At 39.7% G+C, this 15,813-nt stretch overlaps 1 protein-coding gene across 4 annotated transcripts in view; it reads left to right on the plus strand.

Moving 5' to 3' along the window:
* LOC117938255 (E3 ubiquitin-protein ligase HECW1) overlaps window positions 1–15,813 on the plus strand; it is a 186,271-nt gene that overhangs the window by 43,734 nt on the left and 126,724 nt on the right. For all 4 annotated transcript variants that reach the window (XM_034862778.1, XM_034862781.1, XM_034862780.1 and 1 more), the window contains 2 exons: window positions 9,404–9,479; window positions 13,059–13,228. In XM_034862778.1, coding sequence (XP_034718669.1) covers window positions 9,404–9,479; window positions 13,059–13,228 — 246 coding nt within the window. The remainder of the gene's footprint in view (window positions 1–9,403; window positions 9,480–13,058; window positions 13,229–15,813) is intronic.

Genomic DNA, 15,813 nt, shown 5'->3' on the forward strand with positions numbered 1-15,813 from the left:
GTCTTCAATGTGTGTGGGGAAAAGGGGAGGGACCGAGGGAACAAACGCCTACGTTTAAATAACATATAGAAAACATCTGCCTGACAACTTTTTAAGGAGCTGGGTCTAAGCCCGAATAAGCAACTACACCTTAGTATCAAGCCCAAAAAAAACGTGACCTGAACCTACCAATATTTGTGAGCAACTTTTCAAAAAAACAAGCCCAAAGTCGCTTATAATAAGCGGACTTGGCAACACTGGCTGAGACCGATCATTTATATTTAAATTCTGAGTAGTGCACAGGAGCAAGAGAAGGAAGGAAATGAAGAAGGAGAAGGCAGTAAACTCGAGAGACCAAGCGGATCAGAGTAGGAGAAGACCACAGAAGGAAGATGATGGTGAGGAAGAATAACTCCTTGTATACAGGCATTGGGAAGTATTAGCTTAATCGTCTGCAGCTCGTACAGAATGCAGCAGCTAGTCTTTTAAGTGACAGGAAGAAGCGGGAGCACATTACTCCAGTGCTCTCATTGCTTCACTGGCTTCCGGTAAAGTATCAGATTGATTTTAAGGTTATTCTATTTGCTTTTAATTGTATCAATGGTCTTGCCCCAGAGTACCTTACGGAGCTTGTCAGGCTGCATAGGCCCTCCAGAGACCTCCGTTCAGCCAGTCTGATGGTCCTAGAGGTTCCTAGATCAAACTGAGATCCAGAGGTGATTGAGCCTTTTCAATGGCTGCTCCAACTCTGTGGAACTCATTGCCTCTAGCTGTGCGGACTGCTAGAAGCTTGTCCACTCATTGCTGAAGACTTATTTATTTGAACTAGCGTTTGGCTCAGGGGAGCCGCCTTGATGAATGTAGTATTCTATTTTCTTAGCATTTGTTATTTATTGTGTCTTCTATTGTATCTGTTTCATTTCATTTTATTTTGTGTGCTTTTTACTGTAAAGTACTTTGGTAGGCCTCGGCCTTGGAAATGTGCTATATAAATAAATATGACATTGACATTGACATTGAGGAAGAGGAGGCGGATACCAAAACGGCAGAGATTAACAAGTCCATTTCGGGGCTAAAGTCTGTGCTTGATAACCTGACATCCAGCGTCACTGAGGCAGCGAGACGCATCTGGGTAGCGGAGGACCAAGTAACCGAGCTAGACTCACGGGTGGACAAGTTAACTAAGGACAATGAGTACTTGAGGGAGAAAGTTGAGTCACTTGAGAACTACAGCACACGCAACAATATCCATGTCCTTAATGTACGAGAGGGTTGTGAGGGGAGTGTTTTCCTTTTCGTTTGGGTTCTCCACGCATATGTTATACACTATATTTCAAGTATTTTATTTACTGTAATATTATGAAAGGTCAGGGGAAGGTTGTGAGCAAAACAGCAAACAACATTTATGGACAGTGTATTAAAATCTTTAGCTTTAAGGCTGGATTGACTGGGCCTATTTAAAAGAAAAGGGTACCTTAAAAAGTTACAATTACATATCGCTTTCCTACAACAAACTCACCTCACTTTGCAGAAACATAAAAAATTAAAGAGAAAATGGGTAGGACAGGTAGTGTCGTCGTGATTCAATTCAAAGGCCAGAGGAGTGGCCATTTTGATAAATAAAAGTACGCCACAGGAAATACTTGATACTGTAATTGATCTCTCAGGACTTTATGTCTTTATTAATTGTAGAATATTCTCAGAACAATGGTCACTCCTAAATTTATATACCCCTAATTATGACGACGAGGTGTTAGTGCAAGATATATTTCTAAAAGTTGCAGGGGGGAAGCAAAACATACTTATAGGAGGTGATTTCAATTTCTGTTTAGATCCTGCTCTGGACAAATCGACTAAGACCTGTTCCAAGTCAAAAGCAGCCAAGACGACTCAAACATATATAAAAGATCTCAATTTAATAGACTTTTGGAGGCACCCTTAGACTCGGGATTACTCCTTTTACTCATGCCCTCATATATCCCACACTCAAATTTATTTGTTCTTATTGTTCTCCCAGCTATTTCTTAGAGCATTAGATGCTGAATATTAATCTACAACTTTATCTGATCACTCACTATTAACCTTGTCCATTTTGTTCACAGATAATCCCAAAACACCCCAGAGGTGGTACCTTAATCCCTCTCTCCTCCAGAGAGCTGATTTCTGCACATTCATAAAGGATCAGATTAAGTTGTTCTGTGAAACAAGCTGTGCCTCTGCTCCCAATAGTTTTATCTATCTGAGGGGACAGATAATCTCCTATACAAAAGGTCTGGAAAAGCAAATCACAGAAGATATTAATACATTGGAAAAAGAGATTTTGCTCTTGGAAAAAGATTATCAAAAAATATCAATCTTTAGTCCAGAAAAAACTAGTACAATACATTAAATACCTACAAAATTGAAAGGGCTATTTTAAGAACTAAACAGAGGTATTATGAATTGGAAGAGAAAGCGCAGAAAATCTTGTCCTGGCAACTGAAGGAAGAGGAAAGCACTAGGAGCATCAATGCCATTAAAACTGAAGCAGGCTCTATCTCTTACAACCCGACAGAAATAAATGATATGTGTAAACACTTCTATTCAAATTTGTACAAATCAGAATGGCCCAGCGATTTGACCCATATTGACAACTTTCTGTCTAAAATCGAATTGAAAAACAATTAGTGAAGAGGACGAAAAAAATCATGAACTTCCTTTTACTCAGGCAGAAATCACAAAAGCCCTAAATTCACTTCAGTCTAATAAATCCCCAGGAGAGGACAGTTTCCCCCCCCGAATTTTATGAAGAATTTAAAGATTTACTTATACCACTGATTATAGGGCTGCTCCATTATGGCCAAAATGATAATGACAATTATTTTGATCAATACTGTGATCATGATTAATTTTAATTAGTTATTTGTTCAAAAACTTGCTTGATCACGCAAATTTGATCGTGGGAAGTCAAAGTCGTGATCGTGATTAAAATTTGATTAATTATTCAGCCCTAACTGATAATGGATGTAATAAACCTTTCTTTCATCTAAGACACATACCGCATGCTTTCCGAATCCTTTTCGACTGCTAAATTCATAGTCATATCTAGGGTACCCACTAAAATCTGCCTCTTATAGGCCCATTTCATTATTGAACTCAGGTTATAAACTGATCTCTAAAGTGTTAGCAAATAGGCCTAGTCTGATTCTTAAATATAATCCATTTAGCAAATTCAAGATCTGATCACACTGTGGCTGTGGCGTCAGATGCTTAGAAAGTCTTTGATAGGCTGGGATGGACCTATCTATTTAAGGTAATAGTTACATTTGGTTTTGGAAAAGTATTTATTAATTGGGTGAGAACCTTATATCATAAACCCAAAGCAAGGATTACTACTAATGGGCGGATCTCATCACCAATCCCCCTAAATAAATCAAGTAGACAGGGATGTCCACTGTCCCCAAATCTGTTTGTCTTAGCCATTAAGCCTTTGGCAAAGGCAATCGGAAGGGACCCTGATATGAAGGGCTTTAAGGTTGGTAAGACAACCCATAAAATTATTTGAATGGCCGATTATATCTAACGGACCCCTCTCAATCTCTGCTGGACTACAGGATTTATTGGGCACCTGATGTCTTAGAATATAAGGTAAACTATGATAAAAAAGTGAAATAATTCCATTAACAACATTTGACTACTCTGTGTATCAAAGTGCATTACTTTGCAGCCCAAATGCGATTTATTTTGTCTCTGTTTTAGAATGACACAACTCCTTCCTGGGCTCATATTGCATTTTCTTCCAAAATCTCCTTTAAAACAAAACAAACGTATCCCTGTGACTGTAAACAAGGTGGATGCATGGCCTTATTATTGTTTTTTTCATGACCTTTGAGCAATGAGGATGAAAACATAATTTGCATAACAACGCTTTCTTTTGTTACATTCAACTGCGGCCATTTCTGAGAAGCACTTTGAACAATACTATGGCTTTACCCAAACTCACTGAAATGGAGAAATTGTTACATGATGCCAGGAAAATTAAGATTAAAAGTGTGTCTTGGATGGATGTCATAATGCTGCTATCTACATGGCCAGATGTTATAATACAGTCAAGAGCACTTCTCTACAGAAAAGAATCATATGTTTTTAAGATAATCAATGAATGGTCCCCAGATGCCCAGATGCTCAGTTTTGCATGCGTATCCTTTCCATCTGGATGATCCCAGTCATTTCGTTAAGCCATTTTTGAAAGCAGGGGAAGAGAGGGCAACTTCCAGTCCAGAAGAATCATTTTCTTTGCGGCAACCATGCCAAGCATTAGTGCTTGTTGCATCTCAGGCGGGTACCTGAGTGCGTTCTCTGAGCACCCGAAGAGCGCCACCTCTGGGTCAGGGGCGATGTCCAAGTTAAAGACCAGACTAAACCACTGAAATACATCACACTAAAACTTATGCAATTGACGACACAACCAGAAAAAATGAGATAACGAACCCTCGGCACCTCCACATTGATCAGACAGTGAAGAAAGTGATGGGTAGATTCTATGCAGCATTAGTTTAGAATAGTGTAATCGATGAACAACTTTATATTGAATCAGTTTATATCTTGTATTGATGGAGCATGTATGAATTCTAGTCAAAGCTTCATTCCAGGTATCGTTAGACACCTCAAGCCCCAGTTCATTAGACCAAGCTTCTCTGAGATGGTGAGTGGATGTGGAGATGGCAAACAGGGGCACAAAGCGAGATATTAGGTGCCTGGAGTCAGGAGGAAGCAGTATGAGATTGTAAAATGGGCAACTTGATGGCATGATTTCAAAGTTTGGTAATACACCTTAGCAAAGTGCCTGATTTGAAGATATTGAAAATAATGAGAATTTGGTAGCATTGCCAGCTGACCAAACGAGGCAAAGTGTTTGTCCACATATAGGTCTCCGAGGGCAACAAGTCCCCTCTCTCTCCAGTCTGCAAACACTCTATCCGCTTGGGATGGAGGGATTGAATGGTTATGGCATATGGGTGTGTGTACAGAAGTGGTCGGCAGCTTGCAGACACTTCTTATCTGATTCAGGATCCTAAGGGAGTTTCTCAAAATGAAGTTGTTACCAATAAATTTAAGATGAAGCTAGAAAAAAGTAAGGCACAAAGGGAGGAGCCATGCACCGTTGTGGCTTTAATTTCTAACTACATGGGGGAACTGTTAGGAGCCCCACCGGGCTGACCCCGCCGCCAGTACATCAAGACCCTAGCATTGGCTGCCCAATAGTAATTCCTGAATACTGGGAGACCAAACCCCCCCTCCTCTGTAGACTTCTTCAGGTGTTAGATATACCCCCAAATGACCGGAATGATAATTGAGTCCAGATTCAGTGACAAAGAATGGCAGATTCTAGACTGAAAATAAATAAGTACAAAAACCTAGGCAGAGCCACCATCTTGATTGCGTTGATACGTCCCACCATGGACAGTGGCAGAGCTCTGCATTTCTCTATGTCACCTTTTAGCTTCATGATCATTTCAGCATAGTTAAGTTTAAATAAATGCTTGGGGTTACGGGATATTTGGAGCCCTAGATAGGTAAAATGGTCTTTCACCAATGTAAATGGCAGTGTGTCAAGGAATTGTGGGTCTAAACTGTCTGATAGGGGCATGAATTCACTCTTTCCCTTGTTGATTGTGTAGCCGGAGAGTTCGCCAAAAAAATCAATAAAGTCGAGCAGAGGGGGGACAGACGCCTCCGTATATAATGTATCATCCGCATAAAGACCCACCCGACTTTCCACCTCACCTATCTTAATGCCGCTGATGCCAGGATGACTCCTGATTCCTATTGCAAGGGGCTCCAGGGCCACATCGAAAAGCAGGGGCAACAGCGGGTCGCCCTAGTATATTCTTTGTTAATATCTGAATGTCCTAAACCAGCTCTTTATAGGTAAGGTGGGAAGCAGACTTAGATATCAGGATTGAAGACCAACTTTGGTCAGAGTTGTGTCAAGACACTTTATCTGCCATTATCAATGCACTGTACAGGCTTATCCACTATCATTTCTTTCATCAGCTGTATTTGATTCCAGAGAAAATTCACAAGTCTAATCCTGATCTTTCTGATGCATGTTTCTGATGTGCTGCAGATGTGGGTTCTTTCCTAAACTGTACTTGGCTATGTGTGAAGGTGATAGATTTCTAGTTTGACTTTTGTAATGTCGAGACTAAGATTACTCAAATTTCCTTACCTGTTGACCCAGAATTTTGCTTGCTGGGAAAATTGGTAAACCACTTAACATATTTAAAATAAAGATTTTGTACATAGCGCCGACGGTGGCCAGAAAGTGTATGGTCACATGGAAGTCTGATTCCCCTCTATCCATAACTAAACGGTATTTAGAAATGAATAACTAAAAATAACATATAACCCTAGAAAAGGATACAACACTTTCATTAAAATTTGGCAGCCCTATCTAGATTACGTGGATAATGTGATGTTGGAATGTGACTGACCTTGAAATATTGTATACCTATTTTGAAATATTGGAGCATCCTTTTGGGGGGAAAGGGGGATTGTTTGTTTGGGTTTTGCTTTTGTTCTTGTAAACTTGAAAATGAAAATAAAGTAATCACAAAAAGGTAAGCATAAACTTTGAGCACAATCTAAGAATGTGCAATTGTTTTCATGGATTTAGTCTGATTTGACACAGAATGACCCAGCTGCATGTCATTTGTCTCTAATCCTAAATATGACCTTGGAAAAGGTGTACAAACCCTGATAATGCAGAAAGGCTTCTAGGCATATTGCGTTCATTGTGCGATGGCTCATCCAGCGCTGCTTGCAGTTTTAATGGTAGTATATCATTCAGAACTCCTGACAGACAAAATGAGACAGTTTAGGGAGTTGGTGGTAAGCTGCTTTACATCGGAGGGGGAAACACGAAAATACGGCAGATATACACATAGAACGGACACAGTGTGTCTGCTGCATATTGCACACAGCAGAGGCGGAAGCTGAACAGACTACAGACCTCGCTGTTCATCTCTTTTTTTGCAGAGAGAGTGGAAACAAAGCAACGCATGAGTCTGCTTCAGAGCTCCACATGTTTGAGTCTTAGACCATAAACATCACTTTGAACAAAATGTAGCAATATTATTGCGATCTAAACTTTGTTTTGCCTACATTTAAATTACATTGGGGCAAGTGTTAAGACATTCGGGGCTGAAGCCCCCGTAAAATTACCTGACGATGTGCATTACAATTGTGGGATGTCGAACAATAATACCAAGTGTTGCGCTGATATCTTTTAATTTGGCCGAATAAAGTTCTTGTTTTATAGCTAGCTACAAAAATTATTAACATGCAATACAGAGACATGAATGCAGACAGCCGAAAAGAGAGACGAGCTTAGTGGGTCAAAGGAAGTCCCCTGGCACTGCAAAAAAGCAAACCTAGACCAGCTTAACTATAACCTTATCAAAGAGGAGAGTTTTAAGCTTACTCTTATATGTGATGACGGTGTGCCTCCCAAACCCTGCCTGGTAGCTATATGCTATGACTCCCATTCTACTTTTGCAGACTCTGGGAACCTCAAATAACTCTGCATTGTGGGAGTGCAGTGCTCTAGTAGGGCGAGAGGGTACTATGAGCTCTTGTATATATTGTATTCCTGATTGCCTTTCCAGGGGAGACTTGTCCTCCAGGGCCAACATTATAAGATAATTAACGTTGGGGTTAAAATCCTGTTTCTGGTGTGTAAATGATGAGCTTGGCTTTTGATCTGGAGTTTATTTCAAACACCGCACACTGTGTACAAACTTTTTCCTGGACCAACTAATGAGTCTTAATGGACTTATTTGAGCGCCTTGATAGTGAAGATAGTGAAGAATTACAATAGTCCAATTGAAGAAATTAGACACCCAGGTATACGATTCCTTGCTTGGGCCTCTGAAAACTACCTGATTGGTAACCTGTAGAACCCTATAACCTGAGAATTATGAAAAAGACCAAAAATTGATCGGGTTTGGACACAAAAATTAACATATCCTTTGCATAAATCCTACGTTTATGCACCCCTCTTCTACCATGACTCCTGGAAAAATTTGTCTCCCCCCTTTGTCTCCCCCTTATGGCCATTAGTATGATTTTAATTATGAAATAGAACGTGATTACTTATTACTGACAGGTATGCATATCTTAATTAATCCTACACAGTGTTTCCCTGCAAAGCAGGAAAGGACTCAAAGTCCATGGTCAATCAATCTAATTTTGCTGCGGGAACGGGCAGGAGCAGAACACACACTGCAAGAGCAGACGTTAATAGACTGTTTTTATATAGCGCTTTTCTATTCTTGACAGCCACGCAAATCCCTTTTATATAGTCCAGGAACCATTCACCATTCACACACTGTGACAAGACTGCCATACAAGGTGCTATGCCCCAACGATGCTCCGCTGGATCTGTGAACCATGTTGCCTTGCAAACTCTAAGATGCACATTAATATATTTTACAGAGCCCTAACCTCCAATTCATCGTAATCCTCGGAAGCTGCGAAATAAGACTGGTAAAGGGACTTAAGCAACTCTAGTGATGATCTAGAATGGCAGGAGGTGTGGAATTATACGTTGCATTTCTATTTGCAGTTTAAAATTCTATTTGTAGTTTAAAATTAGTCATTGTGTGCATTTTACACTTGCTCAGAAAAACAAGACGGATCTGTTGCTCTGCTCTGCTGTCAATGTAACTAAAAGATTGGTAGCTTAATTTTTTGTTTCTGGTCATGTAAGAAGCTATGAAGCTACTTGTCTAGTAAATGTAAATTGTAAATGATTTGTGTCCTATCTTTGGTGCTCCAATAGTATTAGGTCACAGTGCCTTCTCCGTGGCCTTCCAAACGGTCACTGTAGGAATGTCAACAACAAAAGGCTATTTAGTCTACATACTTTTGCCACTAGGAAGAATGTTTTGCTTTTAAGGACAATGCTCCAACCAACAATCCTTACTTGGACTTTATTGGACCTCTGTAATCTTCCACACCACAAAGGTTTCCTAATCCCGTATAGCCTATTTTCGTACCTTCTTTGCAAATAGTAGCAAATTTGTTATCTTTTTATTTGTCCATGTGTTTTCTTCGATGTCTATTTAGGGGTTTGGTAGGGCTTGGGATGATAGTAATGCCTTTCTTATTTTCTATTGTGTGCTGTTACCCTTTGGACATGTTTGGTCTGAGCTGCTCTGTTTGCTTGCTTGTTTGTTGTTTTCTTGTTGTATATTTTTAATCCAATAAATATAGATAAAATCATGACTGTATTGATGTATTTGTTTAATTTTTGCATTTGCTGTATAGTTTTTGATTTGCAGTTACCCAATTTCCTTTCCCTTTAATTTTGACTGGGTTTTTGTGTTATAATTATCTGAGGAAAATTCCTAACTTTTTTTATGTCCCTATGTATCCTCAGGTATTAAAGCCAGTGGTTAGTCCTGAAGTCAACCATGGACTGGGCAACAGGAGACTCATTAACTTTTCCTTGTCAGGTACGATACCAACATCCGTCTTTTTCTTTTCATCTATTTTGGTATTGGTTTACCTCACCACTTAAAGCTTTGCAATGCATTCCAACTACTGTCCTCATCTGATCCTTCCAATGACCTAAAGCTCTCTCTAGTAATTTTGGACTTTTTTATGATTTCCCTCTAAAAGTAGTGGTAGTACAGGCCAAAAGTTTGGAACCATTCAATGTGTTTTCTTTATTTTCATAACTATTTACATCAAAACTATGAATGAACACAAATGGAATTATGTACTTAACAAAAAAGTGGGAAATAACTGAAAACATGTCTTATATTCTAGTTTCTTCAAAGTAGCCACCCTTTTCTCTGATTACTGCTTTGCACACTCTTGGGATTCGCTTGATGAGCTTCAAGAGGTAGTCACCTGAAATGGTTGCCCAACAGTCTTGAAGGAGTTCCCAGAGTTGCTCAGCACTTGTCGGCCCTTTTGCCATCAATCTGCGGTCCAGTTCACCATACCATGCAGGATTCTGTGGTAGCCATGCTGGTTCATTATGCCTTCAATTTTGAATAAATCCCCAACATTGTCACCAGCAAATGAACTCCTCCTCCATGCTTCACAGTGGGAACCAGGCATATAGAATCCATCCGGTCACCTTTTCTCCGTCCCGCAAAGACACGGCGGATGGAACCAAAGATATCAAACTTGGACTCATCAGACCAAAACACAGATTTACACTGGAAAATCTCTATCTGCTTGTTGCCTCTCCTTAGCAGTGGTTTCTAGCTGATATATGACCATGAAGGCCTGATTTGCGCAGTCTTCTCTTAACAGTTGTTCTAGAGATGTGTCTGCTGCTACACCTCTGTGTGGTATTCATCTGGTCTCTAATCTGATCTGCTGTTAACTTGAGATTTCTGAGGCTGGTGACTCAGATGAACTTATCCTTAGCAGCAGGGGTGACTCTTGGTCTTTATCTTTTGCGACTGCACTTGGGGCACATTCAAAGTTTTTGCATTTTTCCATCACCAAAACAAAGGTTGGCAAATTTAAAGAAACTAGATCATAAGACATTTTTTCAGTTATTTCACACTTTTTTGTTAAGTACATACTTTCACATGTGTTCATTCATTGTTTTGATGCCTTCAGTGACAATCTACAGTCATGAAAATAAAGAAAATGCATTGAATGAGAAGGTGGTTCCAAACATTTGGCCTGTAATGTATGTTCAAATCATTGCCAGTCCAACCGATTCACATTAACTTGTTTACTTATTGTTTCTTTACCTTATGGATCTAACATACAGTATATCAATGTATGGTCTGCCATTTGTAAAGCGGCTCACGCTGAAATTAACAGAAACATTTAGTCATATATAGCTTTGCACAATGTTTAAAAAACTGGTAGGAATTTTTGAGCGAATTGTTTTGCAAATTTTGCACATACATATCAATGACACTGCTCTTAACTGGTTTAAATTGTACCTGACTGATAGTACATTTCACTTGGAAGTGCAAGGTTCCTGCAACACACAGTTAAGGGCGAGCTCCCTCAGGGGTCAGTCCTTGGCCCCATCCTCTTCATCATTTACATCCTGCCCCTCGGCCATGTCATCGGCCATTATGGAGTCTTGTTTCACTGATATACTGTGTCACAACCTGGCTCAAGGCCATGACAAAAGAGGGAGCGAGGCAGCGTAAATGATAAAAAAGTGATTTATTTAACAAAAGAATAAACTAATATAGACTAAACATATATTAGTCTCTTTAACTTAAATAAACTCAAAGCAAGATGTGGTGGTTGGGATGATCAGGCCGTGGTTGATCACTGGATTGCAGTCAAGAGCCCGTGGTTGATCACTGGATTGCAGTCAAGAGCCCGCCATCTCTTAGAGCTGATCCAAGGCAAAGCTGAGCCAGCTCTATAATGGTTGGTAGATGAATTTGACGACCATGAAGAGAAGCACAGAAGAGAATGGGTGCTTTGTCTGTAGAAATATACACCTTCCCCTCCTGGTTGAGGCGAATGCTGCAACTCCTCACTCCCTAACTATAAGCTTATCAAAGAGAAATGTTTCAAGTTTATTCTTAAATGTGGTGACGGTGTCTGCTTCCTGATCCCAGACTGGGAGATGGTTCCAGAGGAGAGGAGCCTGATAGCTGAAGGCTCTGGCTCCCATTCTACTTTTAGAGACTCTAGGAACCAAGGATCTCTAGGAGATTGTTCCAACTCTAGGATCTGCATTCTGGGAGCACAGTTCTCTAGTGGGACAATGTAAATGTAAATGTGCTGTATTTATATAGCGCTTTTCCAGTCTTAACAACTGCTCAAAGCGCTTTTACATCTACAGGAGACATTCACCATTCACACACATTCATACACTGTGGCCGGGGCTGCCGTACAAGGTGCCACCTGCTCATCAGATAAACATTCACACACATTCACACTCCGATGCGCAGCACCGGGGGCAACTCGGGGTTCAGTGTCTTGCCCAAGGACACTTCGACAATGACTGCAGGGGTGGGGATCGAACCACCAACCTTCCAATTGGCAGGCAACCTCTCTACCACCGAGCCACAGCCGCCTATGAGCCGCCTACTATGAGTTCTTAAAGATACGATAGTCAAAATTCAATCCTGGATTTTACAGGAAGCCAATGCAGAGAAGCAAATACAGGAGAAATATGATCTCTTTTCTTAGTTCTTGGCAGAACAGGATCTATCCATTTGTAGAAGCCATACTCTATTTATCTTCAGCTTTTTCACAGATGCCATCAAGTTAGCGTCCCAAATCTGCTGAAATTTTATTGAATCCATTTTTCTTTCTACTTGTGAAATGTTTCCTGTGCGACTGGCTGCAACACAAGCCCAAAGCATGATTTATCCACCCCCATGCTAAACAGTTGGACAGAGGTTCTTTTCATTAAATTCTGTTCCCTATCTTCTCCAAACGTACCTTTGCTCATTCAGTCTAAAAAGTTATATTTTAACCTCATAGGTCCACAGAACTTATTTCCACAATGCATCAGGCTTGTCTATATGTTCATTTTCAAACTTCAAACGCGGATTTTTGTGGTGAGGATGTAGAAGAGTTTTTCTTTTAATGCCTCTTCCATGAAGACCATATTTTTACGAGTATTACTTTATAGTGATGGATTTCTGGATAGATCGTGCAGTCAAAACGTGGGTTTTGACTTGCCTTTTCGCACAATCCTGAGAGCTGTTCTGTCTGATATTTTTCTTGGTCTTTAAGATCTTGCTTGAATTTCCACTGTTCCAGTTGACTGCCATTTCTTAATTACATTCTGAACAGAGGATATCGGCATCTGAAAATGCTTTGCTATCTACTTGTAGCCTTCTCCTGCTTTTTGAGCGTAAACTCTGCAGGGGGCCCAAACTTTTGCAGATGCCATATTATTGTTTTCTGTTATTTTGAAAGTGTAATTGATGGAAATAAAATCTAATTTATTGTGACATAATATACAAATGTTTAATCTGTCATTTGATGCCTTTTGGAGATTTTTCCATCTTTCACAGAAGAAAAACATTTTTGTATCTTTTCATGACCCTACCCTTTCTTGCTTTCATTTCCACCCTTTTCAGACCTCCAGGCAGTTGGTTTAAAGAAGGGGATGTTCTTCAATCCTGACCCCTACCTAAAGCTTTCCATCCAACCTGGAAAGCACAGCATTTTCCCCTCGCTACCACACCACGGCCAAGAGAAACGCTCCGGAGTGGTCTGCAACACTGTAAACCCACAATGGAGCACGGAGGTACAAACACACAGAGGCATTTCTAGAATGTATACAAAATTTAAAGTATCTAATAAATGGTTCTATTTTATAATAGAACTAACTACCCCGTAGTGTATAAAATGTAAAAAGTTTGCTCCACCTGTACCAGCGGAACACTTACAAAATAATTATAATACAGTGATATAAAATGATATACTAAAATTAGAATCTTTTTATTTTTAATCTTTTATTGCTACTTTTCCTCAAGTATAAGATCTAATTACTTATTCTACTGCTGTCTTTTCTCTCTATCTCTCTCTCTCTCTCTGTTTGTCTATATCTCTCTTTCTCTCTGTCTCTCTATCTCTCTCTTTATCTCTCTCTCTGTCTCTCTATCACTCTCTCACACACACTCACATGCAACATGATATTTTAAAAATTTAATAAATAGTCTCTTTGTGATGTTCAAAATGGCCCGTCATATTTTAAATCAACAGGCAATTTCTTTATTCTTACCCTTTCTTCTCTTCTGGAAATATTCCAAAACAATGTTTATGTTTTTTCACCTGGACCTGTACCTGTGTCATTTCTAATCGGCTCTATCTGCTATAATTAAGTTTATGCTTTTACCTTAGTTCTGTAAGCATAGGCACCCTAACCCTGTACTCTTATTGTGCCATCCTTGTCACCTCGGCAATAACAAGGTACTTCCTCTCCTTTTTGCTGGCTCTGGACAACAAGATGGATGGGTTGTTCCAACCCAACCCTGTCCATCCTGTTTGGACTGCGCCCACGACCTCCTAGTGTTTCAGCCTTTCCGCTGCTTTCTGGACTTCTTCCTCTGCCCTCCATTTCATCCCTGTGTTCACATGGACATGCATCTCCCTCACAGACTCATCTGCAGAGTTCCTGCAGAGTTTTTCTATTGTAGCAGTACAATAGAAAAATAATCTAATAAATAGACATTGTTGCATAATTTAACATGTAAGCTGTTGATAGGATCCTATTTAAAGTGGCTACTGTCTGAATTTAATAACCTGATGGCGGAAGGGATAAACTATTTGGCTAGCCATGTAGCTATGCATGTATGTATGTATGAATACATACATACATTTCATTTTATTAGATTTTTACGAACAACTAAAATATCGCTTTTAATATTATTACAAAAAGACGACAAATAATCACTGGGATCATTTTAAAGTTTACTTGAACCAACTTGAATTGGTTTCAATATTGTCTCAACCAATAAACTTAGATGAATTTAAACAAAAAGATTGTTTATTTTATCTTTGGGTTGCAACACAAATTAATACTAATTTGTCTGATATAAGTTCTTTATGACTTTTAGCCCTAGTATTGAGAACCAACCTAAGCCACTGAGTGTTTCAGTCTGTCTAATTTGTTATCTGATATGGGAACATATAACATCACATTGTATGTTTTGAACGTTAATCTGTTGAAATATGCGTCTACATCTTCATCGTCTTTTTTGTCAATTCAAATCGATTAATTATCATCCAATCAGCCTGTCCTTGGTATCTATTTTGAGCTCTTGTTATCAAGGCAGTCAGCCTTGAATTTAGAACGTCATTTTTTTATGGCATAACGGTTCCATCTCCCCCTTGTATTCCAATCCCCCACATTAACTTGTATACCCTCAACAGCTTTTCACCTTCCTCGGCTGTCCTCTAACCCCCCTGTAAAGAAAGGAGGATTTCTATTTATTTATTTATTTTTTTACATTTAAACATATCTGATCTATGACATCTTTAGGAGCGTTCAGTAAGTCAACGCGCATTCGTTTGTAGTGTCACAATGATCCGTCTCTTTATTTCACAACTGCAACAGCAACATAAATAAACTTGTTTTAAACAAGGCGTTTGTCTCCCAAAATGCGGTTGAAAATAGTTTGTCCTTCCGTTCTCTAGTCATACACACACACACCTGTCCCAGGTAAGTTCTACCTATAGAGTTAACACCCCCTGACGTCATCATCATCACCACCATCATCATCACCGTCAACATTATCAACAATAATTGTAATAAGCATCATTTGACTATAGGTGTCAGTATGATTCTAAATTATATGCATGTGAAGAGGTATAAAACCAAAATCAGTGTAATGGCTTCAACACTCCGGCCCCTAATTGACCGGTAAAAGGCAATTCATGCATTTATGCATGGGAAGCATACACTAAACAGTCCTTTGTTACAATATTCAAGATTGTCCGTAGAATGTCAAGTATAATCCAAAATGAATAATCCATTTAGTTGATAGTCCATTTTGCAAAAACAATTTCATAAAGGTTCAACAAAAAGGTTCAATGTAGATCCTTGTTTGAGAAGAAAAAAGGGTTCAAAAGTCCTTTCAAGGGTTTAGCATTAAAAAGGTCATAGGTCGGACCAGTGTCATCAGGGCATGTCTTGTAGAAGGCAGAGCTTTGTGATGGGCCTGTCCAAGGAGCAATTTTGTGTCCTGATCGTCCATCCATCCATCTTCGACCGCTTATCCGGTATCGGGTCGCGGGGGCAGCAGCTCCAGCAGGGGACCCAAAACTTCCCTTTCCCGAGCCACATCAACCAGCTCCGACTGGGGGATCCCGAGGCGTTCCCAGGCCAGG

Source organism: Etheostoma cragini, chromosome 22 (assembly GCF_013103735.1).
Source record: "Etheostoma cragini isolate CJK2018 chromosome 22, CSU_Ecrag_1.0, whole genome shotgun sequence".
In the NCBI taxonomy this organism is placed as follows: domain Eukaryota; kingdom Metazoa; phylum Chordata; class Actinopteri; order Perciformes; family Percidae; genus Etheostoma; species Etheostoma cragini.